This window comes from Ornithorhynchus anatinus, chromosome 9 (assembly GCF_004115215.2).
Source record: "Ornithorhynchus anatinus isolate Pmale09 chromosome 9, mOrnAna1.pri.v4, whole genome shotgun sequence".
NCBI classification, from domain to species: Eukaryota; Metazoa; Chordata; class Mammalia; order Monotremata; family Ornithorhynchidae; genus Ornithorhynchus; species Ornithorhynchus anatinus.
In genome coordinates this window covers 53924399-53946593 of record NC_041736.1, presented here as the reverse complement: position 1 = coordinate 53946593, position 22195 = coordinate 53924399, and the positions used below count along the sequence as shown (strand labels likewise).

Sequence of the window (22195 nt, the reverse complement as noted above, 5' to 3'; positions counted from 1 at the left end):
CTCTGCCTCCACGAAGCCCAGATCCCACTCGCCATCCTCTTTCCGATGAGAATTCATGACAATTTTAGAAGTGAATAGGAAAACCGAAGTAAGTTCCTCTGGTTTCTTTTCCAACTCTGGACTGTCAGCTTGTGGGCAGGGTACATTCATTCCTTCATTCGACTGTATATCTTGTATGCCATTATTACTGTACTAAGTGCTCAGAAAGTACAATTCAGCAACAGAGACAATCCCTGCCCACAACGGGCTCACAGTCTAGAAGGGGTTGTGTGTGTGCGTTACATGTCTACTGCTATTCTGTACTTTCCCAAGCACTTACTACAGTAATAATGGTATTTAATAATAATAATAATGTTATTTGTTAAGCACTTACTCTGTGCAGAGCACTGTTCTAAGCGCTAGGGGGGATACAGGGTCATCAGGTTGTCCCACCTGAGGCTCACAGTTCATCCCCATTTTACAGATGAGGTAACTGAGGCACAGAGAAGTGAAGTGACTTGCCCACAGTCACACTCCGTGCCAGACACTGTTCAGAGCACTGGGATAGATAGAAGATAAGCAGGTTGGCCACTGTCCCGCTCCCCCATTGGGCTCACAGTCTTCATCCCTCTTTTCCAGTTGAGGGACCCGAGGCCCAGTGAAGTGACTTGGCCAAGGTCAGAGAGGGGGCAAGTGGCGGAGCTGGGGGCAGAACCCAGGCCGCCGCCCCCTCCACTAGGCCACGCTGCCCTGCCTTCCGGAAGGAGGCCGATAGATACCAACGACCGATCGTTAAGCCACGTCACTACATTAGCCCCTTCTTGGGGGCAGGTGTGGCTACCGTTCACAGCCAATTCGTCGTTGTTAATAAGGGCCCTGGCAGGATCGCTGAGGCCCGGGGGGTAGGCGAGAGAAGGAGAGGAAGGCCGGGGACGAGGGCGGGCCCGAGGAGCGAACCCTGAGGAGAGGCGAGGGAGGCTCTGAGGAGAGGAGAAGCGAAGGAGGTCCTGAGGAGCGACTCTGAGGCGAAGAGGAGCGAAGGAGGCCATGACAGGAAGCCCTCGCACCGCGAGGGCCTGCCGGGTGCCCGACAAGTCCCATCCCGCGCCCGCACTGCGCCTGCGCCGCTCTCCCCACCCCCCCCCCCCCGCCTCCTCACTGCGCCTGCGCCGACACCTCTTTGCCCCCCCCCCCGCCCGCACTGCGCCTGCGCCGACCCCGCTCTCCTCCCCTTCCCACCCTCCCGCCCCGCGCCCGTACTGCGCCTGCGCCGATGCCTCTCCCCCGCCCGCACTGCGCCTGCGCCGACGCCGTTCTCCCCCGCCCCCGGCCCGCGTCCGCACTGCCTGCAGAGGGGCCGGCTCGGGGGTGGGGCCGGCCGGGGGGCGCGGGGCGGGGCGGGGCCGGGCGTTTCTGGCACTTTCTGAGCGTCTGGCGGCGGGTTGTTGGGCGGCTCCGCGCAGCTCCGCACAGTCCGGAAGCCCCCGGGAGGAGGAAGAAGAAGAAGACCGGGACGAGGACTGTCTGCCTGCCGCAGCGCCGGCGGCGATGGCCAAGTGGGGCCAGGGAGACCCTCGCTGGATCGTGGAGGAGAGAGCCGACGGCACCAACGTCAACAACTGGCACTGGTGCTGGGCCGGGAGGGAGGGAGGGAAGGAAGGAGAGAGGGAGGGAGGGAGGGAGAGCGCCGGGATCCCGGGCCGCGGGGCCGCGGGTCTGGTCTGGTCTCCGGGCGCCCTGCAGCAGCCCCGTGGGCCCCTCCCACAACCCCGCACCGCCTCCCGCAGCCACGGCCGCTAGGGAGGGGCAGAGGAGGAGGGCCCGGCCCGTCCACCCAACCCTCCATCCCTCCCTCCAGCCCTCCATCTCTCCCTCCATCCCTCTCTCCCTCCATCCCCCCAGCCCCCCATCCATCCACCCACCCATCCATCCGTCCGTCCACCCACCCATCCGTCCCCCTGTCCATCCATCCACCCACCCATCCTTCCATCCCCGGAGGACCCCCGGGACACCCCCGGGCCTCCGCCGCCATCATTCCGCCCATGGAAGGTGCGGGGCTGGGCTCCCCTCCCCCTTTTCATTCATTAATTCAATCGTTTATATCGAGCACTTACTATGTGCAGAGCACTGGTCTAAGCGCTTGGAATGGACAGTTCGGCAACAGATACAGTCCCTGCCCCATAACGAGCTCACCCTCTAAACGTCACCCCTTCTTCTCCCCCTCCCCGCGAGAATAATTCTGCCGTTTGTAAAGCGCTTACTTGTGTGCCAGGCACTCTACTAAGCACTCGGGTGGATCCCAGCAAATGGGGTTGGACACTCTCCCCGTCACCCCGTGGGGCTCACAGTCTCCATCCCCACTTTCAAGGTGAGGGAACTGAGGCACGGAGAAGCGAAGGGACTTACCCAAGGTCACCCAGCAGACAGGTGGCGGAGGAGGGATTGGAACTCAGAACCTTCCGATTCCCGGGCCTGTGGTATTCTATCTACTACGCCGTGCTGCTTCTACACACCCCAAAAGCCCTTCCCCAGCCCCCTACCGCCCTGGCAGGCCTCGTGTCCATCAATTCTACTGTAGGGCCCTCGCCCAAGCGCTTAGCACAGTCCTCCTATCTCTCTCAATAGACCCCGCCAATAGATTTGGGGCCGCAGTCAGATCAGTCTGCCCCTGGGGCTCCCACAAAACAACTGGCCCACGTGCAGAGCTGCACAGCATTCATTCAACTCTATCTGTCGAGCGCTTACTGTGTGCTTACTGTACTGAGCGCTTGGAAGAGTACAATAGGACAAGGAACAGACACATTCCCCTCCCACCACCAGCTTTGTCCTAGCCCTTGACCCATCTTCTCTTCCTCTTCCCCAGTTCTCCCCCAAATCCGGTGCAGGTTGGAAGCCCGGCTGCTGGGATTTGGGGGTGGCAGTGGGCCAGGCTTTGGGGTAGGGACAGCTAGTGCCAACCTTTGGGCCCTGATTATCAGTGAGAACGTCAGCCTTTTCCACCATCCTCCGTCCCCACCTCGTTGCCACTACTGAAGATAGTTGGGTGGTTGGGTTGGTGGGGAGGGGAGCCAAGGCAAAGGTGCTGTAAACTCATTGTGGGCAGGGAATGTGGCTGCTAATTAATTGTTATAGCGTCCTCCCCCAAACGCTTACTACAGAGCTCTGCACACAGTAAGCACTCCATAAGTATGATTGAATGAATGAATGGGCGGGCAGCTTCTGCTAAGGGGCAGACCAAGGGAAATACAGATTCATTTATTCATTCAATCATAGTTATCAAGTGCTTAGCGTGTGCAGAGCACTTTACAGTCATGTGGCCAAAAGCCCTGCCTGCAATGGGTTTTGCGATCTCTGCACCAGAGTAGTGTGAAATGTGTTGGCTAAAGCCCACCGGTGGCGAGGAGCAGGTTCTAATAGGCCCATTTAAGAATCCTTGCACTCCTTCCCGTTTCATTCCCACCCAGGCTCTGCTCGGCCACAGTTCAGAGGCAGAGATTGGGTCGAGGGCTCGTGTCGGCACCACCCCTTGCCGTGAACATCTGCACGCTCTGTGGGTCGGCCGTATAATCTCGTCCCTCCACCTGACTTGACTGTCTTTTAACATGGGGTGCCAGGTGGAAGGTGAGGGAATTGGGGTGCTTGGGGGCAAGGACGGAGTCAGCGAGGGCCAGGGCGGTGCTGCCCAAATTCCCTACTGTAGGTTGAGGAGTGACTGGGAAGAGACGGGGATTATGATTGTGATTGTGAAGAGGGCGTTGGGGGATGTGGAGGGCAGTTGATTGAACTGGCGTGAGAACCCTGCCCGCCTCCCACAGGACGGAGCGGGATGCGACCAACTGGTCGAAAGGCAAACTGCGGGAGCTCCTGGTGGGCGTCGTGGTGGAGAACGAGGCCGGCTGCTGCTGGATCAGCGACCTGAAGCAGGTGGAGGGCGAGGCCTCCTGCAGCAGCCGGAAAGGGAAGCTGATCTTCTTCTACGAATGGCACATCCAACTGACCTGGACCGGTGAGGGACTGCGCCCGGCGGGAGGGGAAAGGTGGGGTGGCCCGGGATGGGTGGGGCGAGGTCACCCCGTGTCCTACTGGCCGGGCCAGGGTTGGCCATCTGGGTTAGAGGTGCTGGAGCACTTTGAGGGGTATGGGTGGGAGCCCCTGCCCATTCCTCGGGAAATACATTCCAATTGTACATTCCAAGTGCTTAGTACAGTGCTCTGCACATAGTAAGAAGTCAATAAATAAGATTGAATGGATGAATGAATGAAAAGTAGGATGGGGCCTGCTGGAAGCCGGAGCCCTCAGAGACCTCCTGGACATTTCTTCTCTGGTCTCCACAGACAATGGGCTCATCCAACCCTGTCGCCAAGTGGCGGGAGGGGGCCTCTGAGCCTGTGTACATATGTTTCCCACCTCAGGCCTGTGGCTAGGGGCATCTATCTCACTGTATGTGTGCACACCCACTATCTGATGTACTTGGGCTAAAACACTCTTCTTCCTTGTCTCAATCTTGAAAGTACTTTGATTGTCTTAGAGTCAGTGGGACAATGGGCTCATCCAACCCTGTCGCCAAGTGGCGGGTGGGGGCCTCTGAGCCTGCGTACATATGTTTCCCACCTCAGGCCTGTGGCTAGGGGCATCTATCTCACTGTATGTGTGCACACCCACTATCTGATGTACTTGGGCTAAAACACTCTTCTTCCTTGTCTCAATCTTGAAAGTACTTTGATTGTCTTAGAGTCAGTGGGACAATGGGCTCATCCAACCCTGTCGCCAAGTGGCGGGTGGGGGCCTCTGAGCCTGCGTACATATGTTTCCCACCTCAGGCCTGTGGCTAGGGGCATCTATCTCACTGTATGTGTGCACACCCACTATCTGATGTACTTGGGCTAAAACACTCTTCTTCCTTGTCTCAATCTTGGAAGTACTTTGATTGTCTTAGAGTCAGTGGTTAGAGCCCCTTTCATCTTAGCATAGATAATGGCCGATCTCTCTACAGAGACCATGCCTGGACTTGAGGTGTGTGAACATGTGTAATCCAAGAACAAGGCCTAGCATTTCTGTTTTTCACTTCTGTTGTCTTTTCCACTGTTCATATTCTGAGTCAGTTTATCCCATTTAGATAATGAACGCAGAGTGGAACAGGGACTTGCCTAAACTACTTTTCCTGTAAATGACTCCAGCTCTAGGACCGTGTTTCCCAAATAGCAAGAGATTAATAAATACCTCTACTACTATTGCAGAGATAATTACAGATCTCTAGACTGATAGTGTGAGGCCCCCTTTTGTTGACTAGGATAGAAAAGATAATGCTTTGAAAAAAGTGTTCATACAAATATATAATTTATTATTCAAAATTTTATTATTGATACATATATCTATTGTTATTCAATCATGTAATTATGGTGTGTCTTACAAGGTTTTATTATATTTATGTTGTTTGGTTTTTGGATCCAGGGAACCCATTAATGTATTTTACGTCATCATATAGTAATTTTGGTACTTGTAAAGTCCTTACTATATACTAGGCACTGGGGTAGAGATGCAAGTTAATTAGATTGGACAGAGTCCCTGTCCCACATGGGGCTCACAGTCTATGTAGGAGGGAGGAGGATTTAATTCCCACTTTACAGATGAGTTAACTGAGGCACAGAGAAGTTAAGCGACCTGCCCATTATCACACAGCTGATCAGTGTCAGAGCCAGAATTAGAACCCAAGTCCTCTGATTCCCAGACCCCGCTGCCTCTCTGTCATGTTTTATTTCTTATATTTCTTATGTGAATCTATGCTTTGTTTAGGGCCCTTTCCATAGGAGTTTGGTTTCCTGGACTGTGTAGCAGAACTCTCTGTGGGTTTGGAAGACTGGTTTGGAGGGTGGGGGCAGTATCTGGATGGAAGCCAGCCCGTCTGCCCCGCTGCCTGAGGAGTTTCAAAAGAAAGAAATCCCATTTTGTTCCCATAGGTACGATGAAGGGGTCCGGGGCCAAGCACCGAGGGTGTGTGGAGATCCCCAGCCTCTCGGAAGAAAACGAAGTAGATGACACCGAGGTATGAGGCTGGGATTTGAGTGGGGCCTACCCTGACCCCTGGCAGCAGGGTTTCCACCTTGGCTGTTGTGAATTGACCATGACTAGTGCGTGGCCGACATTCTAGGTGGGTTTTAGGGTCTGGCTTCCTTCGTGGAACATTAGCCAAGTTGTTCTTTGTGTCCCTGGAGTAATGATGAGACATTACTGGCTCCTAGGGCCATCTTCTAACCTCCGTGGCTAAGGTCTGGTCTGCAGTTGACATGCTTTTGACTGTTCTTCAGGGACCATAGAGGGGTCTTTTCGGCCCTTTGGTTTAGGCAGCAAGGTCACAGGCTGGCAGTGGGCTGGCCCTTCTTGTTCCCTCTCCCTTTCAGGTCATTTGGAACATTTTTGCTAGTGCAGGGAGAAGTCTCCACCCTTTAAAGGCTGGGTGGGAGCAGGGCGAAGGGAAGGAGGGAGGAAAGGAGGGAGGAAGGGGAGTTGGCCTTTCAGCTGTGATGCCTGCTCCTGCTTCTGTCTTCCCTTCCTGAGATCTGGCCAGCAGAGATCTTCATGTGGTAAACAGTTCTCTCTAAACTGTACCTGGCCTTAAAATCAACCTATGATATGTACTGAGAGCTTACTATTTGCAGAACTCTGATCTGAGCACTTGGGAGAACACTTGGGAGAGTACAATACGAGAAAATAAACAGACATGTTCACTGCCCATAATGAGCTAGGAAGCCAGAGCAGATTGATGTGGCTACCTTAATTTGGGGGTTATCTAAACCTTCCCTGCTCCTTTCTTAAGCCTAGCACATGCCCTAGCTATAGTTCTCTCCATCAAATCCTGGGCTTGGCTAGAAGTGTGATCTTGCAGACTTTGTCTTTAGCATTGTCTATTGTTATTTTTGCCCATCTGTGGTACTGATTAAATCCCAACTTATTTGGGAATCTGGGTCAGCCATCGTCACTGGGGTCTCCGCAGAACTTTCACTGCATCTTTCTGGGCATTTATGATTCTGGAACCTGTCTTGGATGCTAGAGGTTGGTAATTTTGGCCCTGGTTTGCTGGTTTGCCCATCATGCTACCAGAATCTGCTTCCTTACCTGTCTCTGCCCAGCAGAGGGGTGGGAGAGGGATGGGATGAAGGGTTCTAGGTCTTGGATGCGAATCAAGCCCAATCTTGTGTTCTGTTTGAAGGTGACCGTGAGCAAGAAGAGAGGTGAGGGAAACACACTGCAGGATCTGATGCAAACCGAGGGCACCGCCAAAGTCAGGGAGGCCCTCAGTGACTACTTGCGGGCACTTAAAACTGGTGAGCATGCGGTGCGGTGCGGAGCTGAGCAGGGGCCCCCTTGGTGGGAGCGACTTACCTAAAGCGGATGCTAATGTATGTAGTTAGTGAGATGGCCAGGAAATCCAGGAACTGCTGAAACCACTCCAGGAGCAGCAGCAGCAGGAGCGGCAGGAGCAGGCACTGGGAACTGGAGCCCAGTCATCCATTTAACTGAGAGCTCCTGGGGGCCGGGGGCTGCATCTCGACTGCTTACTGGGCAGTGCTGATGGGGAGGGTCCCAGATCCTTGGGATCACCAGGGAGTTCTTGACCAGGAGAGACGGGGCTGGCCTGAAGACCCGAGATCCTCCGGTGTAGTGGCTCAGTCTCTCTCAGACTCTAGAAGCATCTGGCTGGGTTAATCTGATTTATCTTGCGAGGAGTACTGGAAATTTCTCTAAAATGGAAAAAAAAAAGTCAGACCCTCACAAGTGCCAAGACCCCACAGGGGATGTGACCCACGGTTAAGGCCTAAACAATCCACAGTCAGTCAGTAGTATTTGAGCACCTACTGTGTGCAGATCGCAGCACTAAAAGTGTTTGAGGGTGTTAAAAGTAGAAGACTAGAATTTAAGGGGGAGTGCACCTTATTTAGGAAAGGTGACAATGGAAGAAGGGAAGGTGCTATATAAGTGTAGATGGTAGAAAGGTAAATGAGCAAAAGTGGACACGCCTCTCCCCACAGAGGCTGAGGAGGTGGGGGATGGCGTGAAGGACGGTTGGTGATATTGTCGGGAGCTTGAAGGTGGGACCCCCTCAGCAAATGCCTCCGGGCTTGGCTATGCCCGCTTCCGAGATCCCGACCAGCCTCCCGGCCCCCCTGCAGGGTCGGTCTGGGAGCGATTCCTCACAGGGGTTTGTTTTCAGAGTTTACAACGGGCATGATCCTACCCACGCGAGCCCCAGCCCCTCAGGACCCGGCCGCAAAGCGGAAGCTGAGCGAGAGCCCATGGCAGGTGGGTGGCCGCCCGGGGACAGAGGAGGAGGAGAAAGAGGTGTTCGGACCCTGCTGGGGGCTAAACCGCAGGGGGGTACTCAGTCCTAGAGCGGGGGAGCCAGCCCTGGGGAGGGGCATGCAGAGAGGGGGCTCTGGGAGAACTGACGGTGCCCTGGGGCGTGTTGTTCTTGGGCCGCGGCCCACTGAGCCAGGCCGCGGGCTCTGCAGTGACCGTGGCCGGAGTCGGGGTGAGGATCCCCACCGTCAAGATCTGCCTGCGGGAGCTGTTTGACACCGCCGTTGAGAACCTTTATAGCATCTTCACCACCAGGGACGTAAGTGACTGCTGCGAGTCTGGGCCCTGGAGGCTTGGGGTTGGCGGGTGGGGGCAGACCTACAGCATGTTTGCCTGAACGACTGGCCACGTTAGGTGGGCAGATTCATCCCTGGCTCAGACCCTTTTCTAGGTCTCACTTGTCTTGGTAAATTCCTGGGAGCCAAACCAGATCAGGTCTTCTCCCTTCAATGTCTTCTTCAAGCATCCCGCTCAGGGCCCAGCCCCACCGGCGTCAGAAGCGGCTTCCGAACTCTGGCCGCAGGAGACGTCCAGAGCCGAGTCGAGTGTCCCCTCAGCGTGAGGGTGGGGTCTTTCAGCACAGGGTGGATCCAGCCCTCCGTGCGGCCGGAATGACAAGAATTGCTGGGTCCTGTGTTTCTGCAGTTGGTGCAGAAGTTTTCTAAATGTCCTGCTGTGGTGGAAGCAGAAAAGGGGGGCAAGCTCCAGATGTTCGGCGGGACCGTCGTGGGCGAGTACGTGGAACTGGTGAGTGTGCCGTGGGAGCTGAGGGGCCACGCCGGACCGGCCCCAACACGCTGACAACAGGTTCGGCTGGCAGGAAACCAAGGCCTCAAAAACCTGCAGTTTGAAACCAAAAGTAAAGCCAAACAAATGTAAAACTTGATCTTCAAACCCAAGTGCGCAAACGTTGCCCAGAGCCTGCTAGGCCATGAGGGCCGCCTGTCATTCCCAGTAGATTGGCACTACGCTTTGTCCCACGTCCTTAGGCAGGGTGGGCACCGGTAGGGTAGGGACGGGCTCTTCACCCTCTGACGAGGCTCTGGTTCTGAATCGAGATCTCCCTGGAGCTGCAGGGCAGACCCCAAGGCCAGCTCGTGGTCGCCGGGACCACTGCTGCCTTCCAGGCTCGGCTGTCCCAAGCTGGGTGGGGCCACAGCAGGTGCAATCCCTCCCTTCTCCTCCCCTCCCCTTCACAGCCCAGCACCAGCCCACTCTGGGCCAGAAAAGCTGGCATCCGGACTGACTCAGAGGATGGAGGGTCTGAGGCTCCAGGCTGGCGAGTTTGTCTTGTCCTGTGGCTGCTCTCAGAAGCAGCCTCAATTTTGCCTCTTGACTCTTTGCGGATGATTGTAGAAATTCTGCTAGTCCACGTGAGCCAGAAGGCTTGGATGTGAAATCGTTTCTCAGCAGGAAAGGAAGCGCTGGGGGAATGAACACTGTTAGAGGCGTTAAATAGAGATGGCTTACATTTTGGAATTTCTCTTTTCTATTTCAGTTAACCAACAAGAGGATCGTTATGAAGTGGCGCTGTCGGAACTGGCCCGATGGTAAGTTTCCTTCTAGCGCTTGATTCTTAGAGGATCTAAGGGGCCTGGGAGGAGGGGGAAGAAATCGATCTTCCCATCCCCCAACCCTGTTCACCTTTAAAAGGGGGCAAGCGGGGGGGTGTATGAATTCATCTGGCTGACTGCTAACAGCTCAGACTGGACCAGCCCCTTTCAGCCGCTGAGCTGGCAGGAGTAGGACCAAGATGGCCAACTCTCAGTTTAGCTGGGTCCTATAGCTAATCTATCTGACCTGTTCCAGTGCAGGAAGGGGCTGCTGGCCCAGAATCTTATAGGATAGAGCTGCCAGCTTGCCACCTCCACACTCTGCCTGGACCCCTGGAGAGCGGGTCTGGGGGTGGGAGAAGGGAGGGGCAGGCTGCTTTACCTAAAGCCTAGGTGGAGCGAGGTCTGGTGTGGCTGCTGGGCCAGACCCGATTCACACCTCACACCTGGCTCCGCTGCTTTGGTGGAGGTTCTGCTGGGGAAGAGTTATCACTGGTGGAAATCGCTACCAGCTGCGAGTCGTCGCCGAGGAGTTTTCCTTAACAGAGATGCTGTTCTTTTCCCAGAACACTATGCCACAGTTGCACTGACTTTCGTGGCAGTAGGTGGAAGAGCCGACTTAGAGTTGGACTGCCGAGGAGTGCCTGTCTGTAAAGAAGACAGCACCAGGCAGTGTTGGCAGAAGCAGCACTTTGAAGAAATCAGAAGTTTACTGCAGCAGTCACCGGCTTTGGAAAGTTGAGGGGGCCAAATGGAGTTCTACAAGGGCATTACTCTTTTTGTAAGTGGGAAAAACTTAAACCTCTTCCCTTTTAAAAAAAAAAAATAATTTATTTTGTGGGATTAAAAATCCACTTCTACTGTACATAATTTAAGTGCTCTTTATGGGGGCTTCACTGTGAACAAAACCAACGTGGCCAGGAGCACATGTGCTGGAGTGGAGCTGTCTGTCTGCTTCTGACAACAATGTATTAAAGCAGATGGGGGGGGGGGGGGGGGTGGAGCACAGGGGAGCAAACAAGGACCACGTGACCCCAGAGCTTCAAGTAGGCCACCTGCGGCTACCCCTTAGGGTTAGGGTGGGAGGGAGGGGGGAGGAGCACTCTGCTAGGGAAGACTGTGACTGTTGGGAGTTAGGGGAGTTGATGTTTTTGTCAGTGAACTTGTAGAAACAGGAAGTAAGTCGAGAGGGTTTCGGTAAATGTTCGGGGGTGGGGGGGAGCGGGAGGACTGAAGCAACGTCTGTAAACGAGTGAAAAGTCATCACAATCAGTTTAATGAAGTGCACAGAATAGCAATCGGTCATGTCAATAAAAATAAAACAATTATTTTTACATCAAGTGTGCTTTATTTCCTCCACAGGTATTCTGTTAAATAAAGCACCATATATATACTGCCAGGCCACAGCTAAAGAGGATTCTTTACAGAATCAAATTTCTTGTGGTTGTTTCGTATACAAGTAAACTTAATTTTGATAATAAGAACCACAGCGATCTGAGGCAATCTGCCTCTATTATAAGGTACAAAACTGGCACAGAGGACACCATATTATACACAGTAAAAATGCCATAAGTTTAAATTACATTGTTCAGGGCCAGGAAACCCTGTTTTCTCCCAGACAGCCATATTAAATGAAAGCCACTACAGTGAACTCTTAATTACATAAAACATATCCATTATCTGATTGCCCTTAAGAAAGTGTACTGGAGATGCAAAATTTCTCTTCTGGAGTTCTGCCTGACCAAGAATTAAGCCTATAAATCTATCTTGCCATTCAAGCAGAGAGCACTGGACAAACTGAAGCACAAAAACAGAAATAAGCAAAACTTATACAAACAGCATCTTGGGGGAAGAAAAAAAAAAAAGACTTAAAAGCAGACATGCTACATCCAATGTCAAGAAGCAGCTTGGTGTCCTTTGCCAGATATCCGCGTGACCATGTGAATCGTCGATTCGATGGTCCTACAGAGGGTGTCTAAAATGTCATGTTGCTGCACGTGACTAAAAAGTCCTCTGGAATGGCCACAGCCGAGCGGTAAACTAGTCTCAGGGTCCTGGGAGGGCCCAGCCTGACCATCGCAGCTTCTCAAATCGGCTAAATCGGACAGGACCGCGGCGATGGACGTGGAGGGGAACTCCGGTTCGTCCTCGGCCGCGTGTGGCTCCTGGGAGCCGGGTGGGGCTTTCAACTCCTTACATTCTTCCAGCTGCCCGTTGCTGGCCTGCCCGTCAGCGTGCTGCGACCTTGCGTTCGACACGTCTTCTGAAAACGAAGATGGAACCTCCATTCTGTACTCTTTGACAGAACTGTTTTCAGGGGAGGGAGGGTCTTGCTCAGTGCCCGGGTCGATGATGGAAGAGTCTCTCGTCTCATTGTCTGAAGTGCTGGTTGGGGTCAGCGCCTCCCTGGGTTCCGTCTTCATGTCGCCAAGGCAGCTGTCAACCGTGTGCTCCTCGTCGCTGCTCACGCGCCGCCTCTTCACCGGAGTTGCGCCTTCGTCATCTGTGGAATCAAGCAGATGGGGTCTGAGTGCCTCACTCCCCAAGACTGGTGGGGTCCCGGACGCTCCCAGGACTCAGGACTTCAAAACGGCCAGTGGGAAAAGACCGAAAGAAGTGGCAGCAACTCCACGCCTGAGAAAATCTCCCATCCCCACTTTGGCTTTGCCTTTTCCGCTAGGTTATTCCCATGAGCTTGGCCATAACGATTTACCCTAGAAGACCGACAGATACCGCAAGTCCATTTTAAAGGTCCTTAAGCCGCACGTTAGAAGACCAAATCCCAAATCCTACTGCCATGGCATATGGCAGACCCCAGGAGTAAGCGGGGTGGCCAGTGGATAAAACGTGGACCTGGGAGCTAGAGGACCTGGATTCTAGTCCTGGCTTTGCCGCTTATCTTTTGGGTGGCCTTGGGCAAGTCACTTAGAATCCCTATGCCTCAGTTTCCTCAATTGCGACACGGGGATTCAATGCCTGTTCCTCCTCCTACTTAGACTGTGAGTCTCATGTGGGACAGGGACTGTATTCAGCCTGATTAACTGGTATCTACCCTCGTGCTTCCAACAGTCTTTGACACATACTAAGTGCTTAACTGATACCATTAAAAAAAAAGGTGAACTCTGGCATGACTCAAACCTTTAGTTTTTCTTTCTTTGGCTTCTTGCTCTTGGAGTGAGTTTCGCTGTTGCTGACACGTCCTGCACTTGCTTAAAAGCTCTTGCAGAGTTGGGATCAGGGCCGGGTTCAGCTGCTTGGGAGTGTGCACCGAGAGGAGCAGAGCGAGGGCTCGAAGATCCTGCAAAAACCCACATGTGAGAACAACCCCCTCTGCGCTCCCTGCTTCTGCCCGGTCCAGTCACTCCAGCTGCTTTAATAGATAAAAACCTCCCACAGTGGAAACATTTTCCATGGCTGAAAAAACTGAGCCAGGATTCTGTCAACTTTCTGGCCAGCGTGTCAGGAATGTGGATGGATACTGCAGTTTCTAGTTACTAATTTTTCCTCCAAGGGTTCCTGAGAGAGGTGGACTACTCTAGGTGGGGAGGCTTGGGAGGAATCAAGGATTCTTCTACCTTTCCCAAGTAATGAGTCCCTGAAAAAAGCTAGCGGGAGCCCAAATGTTCCCTATACTTATTGGAGACCTGGTGTTTCAAAATAATGGACTAAAAAAATGAATGCACTGGTGGTGAGACCAGAATACAAATTTTAGGAAGAGAGGTAGGGTGGTTTTTCCAGCATGCTAATTTAATCAAGGGAATTTGGGGGCGGGGTGTTAAAATCTTCAAAAAGCTGTTGGCCCAGTGTCCTACGATTAAAACCAAACCCTAGAAAGTACACTTGGTACATCTCAAATCACTAGGGCTTGCCCAAGTCTTACCCCATTTAAAGAAGAACTTGCTTTGGAAATTTCAACTCGCTGACTGGTAAAATCAGTCTGTAAGCTTTGATACTGATTGATCAGATTGGTGATGAGAGTGTTGATCAGGCTGCTGCAATTTGCTTCTGAAAAAACTTGACCTTGAACCTGTAAAAACGTTTTCAAGCTTTGACAAACTTCAACAACGAAAACAACTGACTGAGAAAACCTGTAGTGTCAGTTGAGGAAATAAAAAGGCACCACCTACCTTTAGGAGAAAATGTGTCAAGAACGTGTAGACAATGTTGTTGTTAAGGAAGGTCCTTTCATCCATCAAGATACATTTAATGTATTCAGCAAAAACAGGGTCTTCACATAGAAGCTTAATGCAGTTCTTCGACATAGCAGACTAAAGGAGGGGAAAAGAAGTCTCAGTATTAAGCCCTGAAATGAGGCTCAAGAGGCTTGGTGAGATCAACTGGTTCTAACCCAGTGCTGTGTGGGTGCTCAGGGTTGGACAAAAGAACCCAAAGCCACGATGACCTCTACTCTCTAGTTTCAGCCCTGTGGAGGAGGAGAAGTACTGGGCTCAACCAGTAAAATCAAGCCCTTGAACAGGACTGTTTCAAATCGCTCTTCAGCCTTTCTTCTACAAAACCAAAGTCTGCAACTAGTGTAATGTGATCTTGGGGCTTCGCTTAAACGGTCCTTTTATTCCCACTCGGCAAGCTAATTAGCGCCTGGACAGTCCCAACCGGGGCTTGTTGTCTGGGCGCATTCTTGCCTATTCCTCTCTGGTTGCAATACAGACAGGAGGGAGCTGGTGTGGTGACCACTCACTGGGGGTGGGTGGGGAGACAGCTGTTCAGCGATCCCCTGGGAATAAACATGTAGGACTCCTTCAGACAGTGTGGCCCGCGGAAGAGGAATTCAATTAAATACAGCTGTATTTAAATGTTCTAAAAACCCAAACGGTTTGAATTTAACAAGCACAAAGATATCATTAACCTAACTTGATGGAATGCTCATCTTTCTCATCTTTGAATTATCGCTCCATGGTCTACCCGGTTTCTGAAACTTATTCTTTTCAAACATTGCCGTTTCCTGCATTTTCACCCAACTGCTGTACAATAAACAACCTGGACCTGCGATTCAATTTCTTTACCTGGGTCTGGCAAAGTTCAGTCCAGAGTTTGGGGAACAGTGCAAGATGAAGTGGCAAACCTTCATAGGCAACGAGGACACCTGGTATTTTAAAAGGAATCAGGACAAATCACAATTAGGAATAGCCCCAGATGAGGTAGCAAACGTCACAACACCCAGAATCTGCTTCTTTGGGGCCGGATGACCAACTGCACAGACCGCGGTGAACCGAGAAGGAGGACAGGGGATTTGGGCAGTAAAGTCAGTGAACTGGGGTGGCAGAGAGGACTGGCAAGGGAGATGGCCCCTGTAAGGGGCCTGGAATAGGGAGACATCAAGGGAAATAGTGACTGGGGCTCTCAGTAAAAATGGAAAAATCCAAGTTGCTTCTGAGGACTTAAAATAAATGTGGTCTTGTACATGCTTTCTGCTCCCGCTCCCAGCTGGGTCACGACTTCGACTCCACCAGGGGAACTTAGTTATGATTTTTCCATACTTACTCAGCTTAACTAACGTTTCAGTAAACTTTTCACAGTTGATTGCAACTCGGCATAATAGATGAATGAACTGATGATAAGAAAAGAAGTAGTCTAGCAGCATTCGATCATAAACATCATCTTTGCCCTGCAGGTTGTAAGAATAACAAACATGTAGATTATACAATAAATGAAAAGCAGTACTTTCGTAGGATTGGTAAAATGTTACAAGTTGAAGCATCGTAGGCAAATACCCTTAATCCACTGTGAAAATAAACTTCATGTCATTAATGAATAAACTTTTCAGAAGAGGTGGGGAGGGAAGTGGCCAAATGCCAAGTCTGGTTCTAGTGCCACGGACTGGGACCACCAGGATGACCTTCAGAGCAGCGGAAGGCAGTCGTTCAGCGCAGTGGACTGATGATGGTGAATCTCTCCTTCCTCCAGGACATCTCTACATGGATGCCCTGCTGGCACCTCCGCCTCGACCCACCCACATCTGAATTCACCTTCCCTTCCATATCTGCACCTCCACCAAACTTTCCCATCACAGTTGACCACACCGCCATCCTTTGTTTCCCTTTCGTTCAACCCTCATATTCAGTCTGCCTCCGAATCCTGTTAACTTTTCCTCCACAGAATCTCCAAGGATCTGCCCCTTCCTCAACAGTCACCAGGCTCGTCCAGGCACGTCAGATCCCGGCTTCACTGCCACATCAACCTCCTTTCCTCCAGTCCCTCCCCTCTTCAGTCCATGCTTTCTTCTGGTGTCAGGATCGTGTTTCTGAAACGTTATCCCGCACATTAGTCTGCAGCTGGGGATGTGGGCCAGTGTTTCAAAAACCCAATCCCTATGCTCACCATCCACCGCCAAACTGAACAGGACCGGACGTTAACAGTCACGGGAGATTTCTTTCGGTACGTCAACGTGACCTGCTCATTTAAGACCAGACCATTTCTTCTCCCTCTTTCGGCCCACCCTCCCTGCAAAGAAGCTCAGCCTAACAGATGGAGAAAGGTGCCACTGCCATCTACATACCTTGCTGGTTTCCACCATCGTGGGCAAGAGGCACATATTGAGCTCTGGACGGGGAGGCCGGATATTGCTTTTCCCTCCTATTAGCTTGAGATTTTCACGGCATGGGAAGTAAGGTCCCAGTGACACTAGGATGACAAAAATGAACGGTAAGGGAAAAGGGGACCAGAGTGTCCCCACCCCGCCCCCACAGGGTGTGGGTAGATCAGCCGCCACACGTGCTCGAGAGTTCCGGGGGAAGAATACATACTTGGGAGATTACTGTGGTGGTAGGTGCAATGGTTGTGCTGTAGAAATGGGACAAGAGTGTGCAGGAAATCATGGGGGCTCAAAAGCACAAGTTCCTTGAGGACATCTGAAAAAAGAAATCCAGTTTTGCAGTTAAAGATTAGATCTAATCTTCAAAGCCTCATACTCATGCATCCTCAACCTCAAACCTGACACGATTCTGGGGGTGATCCTCAAGTCTGTATGGAGCAGGCCATGTTTATGCCAAAACAATGCAAATATAAATGCCTACGTTAGCCACTTTCTACAGTGGGAGGAACCACAGCAACTGCTAAACCAAAGGCAAACGATAAGGCACGAAGGCTCAAATACAGGCCCCTTTATTAGTGCTTCCTTAGCCGACGGGCCAGAGGCACAATGTAGTGAGTGATGTGGTAAAAAACGTAAGGGAATGCCCTACAAAAACTACATTTGCAGAAAACACAATTTTCGAAGTTCACTGATTTGAGGAAAATCCCAACTCTCCAAGTCAGTGTGTGCTGGAACATCCTCAACTGAATGAGGAGCGACAGCTCCTGACTCCTCTCCTTTCTCCTGGTGATTTCATCTCCCGGGTCATTCCAGGCCTCCTGAAGCTTCCTTTCCTTCTTGCCCTCTGCTCCTTCCTTCCCCGTCCCGGTGTCAAGAAACTGGAAGAGACCGGGCGGCCCCGGAGGCACAGGCCGATTCTAAAGACGCTACTGGAAGGGCGTCTGCTTTCCTCGGCCCAGAGGGGGGGAGGCTGGGAGGCGGGGAGAGACGACTGGGGACAGAGCCTGCCGCAGATCTGACCGGCTTGGAGGATCAAAGCCCGAATGACTGAATCAGGCTAGCACAGAGTATAACAGCTTCCCATCTCACAGTGAGCCTCAGTAACAACTCATGGGTCAGGAAAGGAAGGGGTGACAACATGAAGTTGTCCTTCTTTTGATCAGGTTTCAATTCCTGCTGAACACAGCCACCGGTTAGGCTCAGAGCTGAAACTCCCACCTGGTCAGTGTTTTTAGGTCCTGGGCCACAAGAAAATGGACTTCCCTTCCCCACCAACTCAAGCCATATGAAGAATACTGAGGCCCAGGTAATCTGTCTTAGGGGAGAATTGCAACAAAACTGCAAGAAGAACCATTTTCCAGGAAGGGTTCCTGAAAAGGAGGGACAATAAGTAGCGATCCATGGTGACGCTACTAACATCACAATCCATCTGCACAGAAAACCCTTCAAGGGCAGGATTCTTACCATAGACTTCACTTGCAACTCCCTTCAATGTCAAGTTCAGCATAATCAATCAATAATATCTATTGAGAATTTACTCTGCACGGAGCACCAGACTAAGTGCTTGAGAGAGTACAAGAATTATTAGACAAGATCCCTGTCCTCAAGGAGCTTATAATCTAGCAGGGGAGGTGGAGGAGAAGGGAATTCCAGGCAGGAGGGAGGGCATGAGCAAAGAGACTGGCAGTGAGAGACGATGAGAACGAGATCCGGTGGGTAGGTCGGGTTGAGAGGAGAAAACTGTGTGAGGGAGAATGTAGTGGGAGAAGAGCAAGGATATTTAGCAGGGAGAGAGCTGGCTTTGAGAGCCAATAGTCAGGAGTTTCTGCTTGATACAGACAACTGCTGGGGCAATAGTTGGACATTTTTCAGGTGTGGGGAGAAGTGTGCAAAATGATGTTTAAGAAAATGATCCAAGCAGCAGAGTGAATTATGGCTGGAGAGGCTGGAAGCAGGGCAGTCTGCAAGGAGGCAGCAATCAAGCAGGGGCAGGACAAGGGCGTGGGCCGGCAGGGCGGCAGTTTGGATGGAGAGAAAGGGACCCATCCCGGTGATGTTGTGAAGAAAGAACGGATGGGATTTAGTGACCGACTGAATATGAGAGTTGAAAGCAAGAGGGGAGTTAATGATAATGGCAAGGTGACTGAGGGACTGGGACTGTGTCTGATCTGCTTATTCTCTACCTACCCCAGTGCTTAGCACAGTGCTTGGCATATAGGAAACAACTGAGAAATACCACAATGATAACAGTATTTATTATTAAATGAGATGCTTAGTACAGTGCTTTGCACACAGTAAGCTCTCAATAAATACGACTGAGTTGAATGAATGAATCGCAGAGGAGAGGGGCTGGGGCTAGTGAGAGTGAGGCAGATCTGGAAGTTGAAGCCATGAGAGCAGATGAAGTCCCCAAGGGAGCAGGTGCAGACTGAAAATAAAAGTGGACCCAGAATTGGGCCATGAGAGGCATCCCAGTTAGGGAGTGGAGGGCAGAGGAAGAGCCAGCTAAAGAGACCAACGAGGAGCAGCCAGAGAGGCAGGAGGAGAATTGCACAAAATTCTTAAGGAGGTATATTGCACAAAACAGACTCTAAACAGACATTTTTACTATTATACCTACTGATGTGAATGGGAGCTAACATTTCTATCTTATCGTGGGTTCGATCCCACAAGTCAATTTAATTAGATTGAATTCTCAAGTTGGCACCTTGCTGAAAAATACTGAAATTACAGACAACACTACATAGTGACTCCATAAAAGTGCCACTTGAAACGTTCTCGCGACTATGACTTTTCGGCACGTCTAGATGTAGCATGGACCCATTTCCCAGAAACGTACCTATACATGCATTTCTAAGTTCTGGAGGACTGTAAGAATTAAGCAGGGTTAAGAGTTTATGCGCAAATTCTATTCGCTCTTGCCACTGGATTAACGCTTGTTTCACATCTGCAAGTACAAACAGAAATCATTATGCATTTGTATCAAATTTCCCAACCATGACCTTTTTCTTGCACAACCACAGAGTTATTGGAAACACATTCCATGAACCGCTTTCTGCAACCGCTAGAAATACTCTGTATCTTCAACGAGATGTCATATAATGTTAACCTAAATCTGTACAACACTTAAGACACATTTTAGTAATGTTATAAAAAAATCTAATTAATACCAATTTCTAGGAAAACACCTAGTACTTAAAGAGAAGGGGAAACCTATTTGATAGTTGTTGCCTTGTACCAGGAAAGCCTTTGGCCCTGACATTTGAGTGACCCAAGTGCTTACTACAGTGTTTTGCACAGAGTAAGCACTCAATAAATATGATTATCATTATTATTACTATTATTCACCAGAACAGAGCCGGCTTGCCCTGATATCCAGCATGCCTGCAACATGAGGTATTTCAGGAGCTTTGCCGATGGCTTCCAACTTCCTCTTTGCCCCCTCGGAGCGGTAGCTGGACAGAATTCCACCCAGTGGTTGCCCAGGAGGTTATGACCCCAATTCTTTGCTTCCCCAAGTTGCACCCCTACTGGCTGTGCCCCCACTGGCACTGCTGGCTTAGGCCTGAGGGGGTTTTCCCCGGCCCCGAATCCAAGAAAATTAGCCCAACATCACGAGTCACTCATTAAACAGGAAATGACAAACAAACCTTTTCTCTGGAGGTAAGGACGGGTAGACTTTAGGACCGAGAGGAAGATTGAAAGAAGTTCCACCAAATCTCCAGTCACATGGCAAGCTGTGGCTTCATGGTACATCATGTGCAACGTGTTGAAAGACTACAATGAAGACATGTGTTGAAAAACGAGCCAGAAAGTATTTCTTGATCGGTTTCCACTATAGAGGAGTGAAGCATAGCTATTCCATCCATATATAGGAAATGTCTTATGGATCGCTCGTGTCCTGCCTCTCTGATTCAGTTTTGGGTAGTTGGCTGACTCTGCCACCCTCGGCTCAAAATGAGGGTAACAAAAAATAATTTGTGGATTGAAACTCTGAATCCCTTTTGGGTTCAGTGGCTCTATCAGCTCAGTGGTATTGCTGCTGCTCCTTCCCCGGATCAAGTTAGCATTCGGTTTGGCCAGGAAGAATTCCACAGATGGCTAAAATGGATTTTGCTACTAGGAAGGATGGTGCTAAAACGGAGGAATAAAGCTCCTAAGAGAAAGCCATTGAGGCCAAAAATAGGGGCTCTAGCCCAAGCTTCTTCCTACTCAAGCAAATATAAAGTGGGTTCTGATTGCCCCCTCTGTTGGCCTGGCCCCAAAGGAAGAGGGGTGTTTCTCGAGGGATAACACCACCAGTCCTGACGGTGCTGTTCAGGTGTTTAGCATTTGACAAGAGCAGAAGTCACAGCCTTTGCTCTTGAGGTGCTTCCCATCGGATGGGACAGGAGCAGGGTTTCTATCTTGGCAGTGACTGCAGCTGGATTCTAATCCCAGTTCTGAATTTCAAACAGACGTGGTCCACTCCAAAAACATGCTGCCTCCCTGACTACTATTTCCCACAGAAAGTTTTGCAGGGTTTTGTGGCTAATAAAAAATAAACTTCATATTTTTTGGTAGGTACCAAAATACAGATCTACCCACCCCTCAAAACAGGCTTGTTATTAAGGGAGGAGTGGTGCAGAAAGCATTTTATTTAAAATAAACATGCATGGTAATATTTACCTCAGTCATCAGGATTAACCCTCGATTAAATACAACAAGAAGTCTGTCTTCATCAGATTCTAATAGTATTCTGAAGGCACTAAAGGAAACACAAGTATATTTTAAACTCTTTTAGGGTTTTTCCCATTTGTAAGGAAGAGGTCTCATTATCCTCAATCTAACTCCCAGAGGTGAACAGGTCCCTGATGACAGAAGCCAGGGGAAGGGTGGGGGTGGCGAGGTGGGCTTTGACCTCTGACAGGTTTGGCTCTCCTCAGTAACTCCCTGATTCTAAGCCTGCGGCAGGTACAGCTAGTTAGCAGCCGCACACGATTCTGATCTTAGGAGCACAGTGAGTTGGTGTGTTGCTACCTGCACCCGCAGCTGGGACGGAGCAAAGTAGGAGTCCCGGTGGGTAGAAGGGGCCGGGGGACCAGCATTTTACATTTGACCCACTCCTCTTCAATGGCTTCACTATCAACTGGGTGCTCAATTTCTCTTCAGTGGGTTAACTGAAGCAGCGTGGCTCAGTGGAAAGAGCCTGGGGTTCGTAGTCAGAGGTCATGGGTTCGACTCCTGGCTCTGCCACTTGTCAGCTGTGTGACTGTGGGCAAGTCACTTAACTTCTCTGTGCCTCAGTTCCCTCATCTGTAAAATGGGGATTAACTGTGAGCCTCACGTGGGACAACCTGATTACCCTGTATCTCCCCCAGCGCTTAGAACAGTGCTCTGCACATAGTAAGCGCTTAATACGAATATTATTATTATTATTATTAACAGGTATGCTTTTAGAAAACCTATTTGTAAAAAGGCATTCTGGCTGGAGACAAGGCATTTGACATGCCCAAATCAGTGACTTCCCTGAGCACTCTAACAACTGTGTTGGGTTTTGTTTTTTTATGGTATTTGTTACGTGCTTACCATGTGCCAGGCACTGTATTAAACACTGGGGTAGAGAGAAGCTAATCAGGTTGGATCCAGTCCGGGTCTCAAACAGGCTCAGTCTTAATCCCCATTTTCCAGATGAAGTAATTGAGGCCCAGAAAAGTTAAGTGACTTGCCCAAGGTCACACGGCAGAAAAGTGGCAGAGCAGGGACGAAAACCCAG

At 50.8% G+C, this 22195-nt stretch overlaps 2 protein-coding genes across 6 annotated transcripts in view; one reads left to right on the top strand and one right to left on the bottom strand.

Moving 5' to 3' along the window:
• The first annotated feature begins 1377 nt into the window (after positions 1 to 1377).
• AHSA2P lies at positions 1378 to 11221 on the top strand. The gene is made up of 9 exons (XM_029071976.2): positions 1378 to 1607; positions 3795 to 3985; positions 5937 to 6022; positions 7187 to 7301; positions 8189 to 8277; positions 8471 to 8593; positions 8980 to 9081; positions 9833 to 9884; positions 10454 to 11221. Exons 1-9 carry the CDS (start codon positions 1528 to 1530, stop codon positions 10627 to 10629), a joined length of 1014 nt encoding a protein of 337 aa, XP_028927809.1. The 5' UTR covers positions 1378 to 1527; the 3' UTR covers positions 10630 to 11221.
• Positions 11141 to 22195, bottom strand: part of USP34 (ubiquitin specific peptidase 34) — a 180576-nt gene continuing 169521 nt past the window's right edge. For 4 of the 5 annotated variants that reach the window (XM_029071971.1, XM_029071975.1, XM_029071972.1 and 1 more), the window contains 11 exons: positions 21109 to 21187; positions 20091 to 20217; positions 19280 to 19387; positions 16652 to 16756; positions 16405 to 16529; positions 15390 to 15513; positions 14912 to 14991; positions 14015 to 14155; positions 13768 to 13914; positions 13026 to 13185; positions 11141 to 12390 (listed from right to left, as the gene is read on the bottom strand). In XM_029071971.1, coding sequence (XP_028927804.1) covers positions 11783 to 12390; positions 13026 to 13185; positions 13768 to 13914; positions 14015 to 14155; positions 14912 to 14991; positions 15390 to 15513; positions 16405 to 16529; positions 16652 to 16756; positions 19280 to 19387; positions 20091 to 20217; positions 21109 to 21187 — 1804 coding nt within the window. In that variant the 3' untranslated portion in view covers positions 11141 to 11782. The remainder of the gene's footprint in view (positions 12391 to 13025; positions 13186 to 13767; positions 13915 to 14014; positions 14156 to 14911; positions 14992 to 15389; positions 15514 to 16404; positions 16530 to 16651; positions 16757 to 19279; positions 19388 to 20090; positions 20218 to 21108; positions 21188 to 22195) is intronic. The other variant, XM_029071974.1, reaches the window with a different exon arrangement.

What these genes read in the sequence shown, in the direction of transcription:
- AHSA2P (XM_029071976.2), top strand. Translation starts at nt 1,528, where the DNA reads ATGGCCAAGTGGGGCCAGGGAGACCCTCGCTGGATCGTGGAGGAGAGA. An exon ending in CATCCAACTGACCTGGACCG is followed by an intron (nt 3,986 to 5,936) that starts GTGAGGGACTGC and finishes TTGTTCCCATAG; the next exon opens with GTACGATGAAGGGGTCCGGG. An exon ending in CTGTCGGAACTGGCCCGATG is followed by an intron (nt 9,885 to 10,453) that starts GTAAGTTTCCTT and finishes TTCTTTTCCCAG; the next exon opens with AACACTATGCCACAGTTGCA.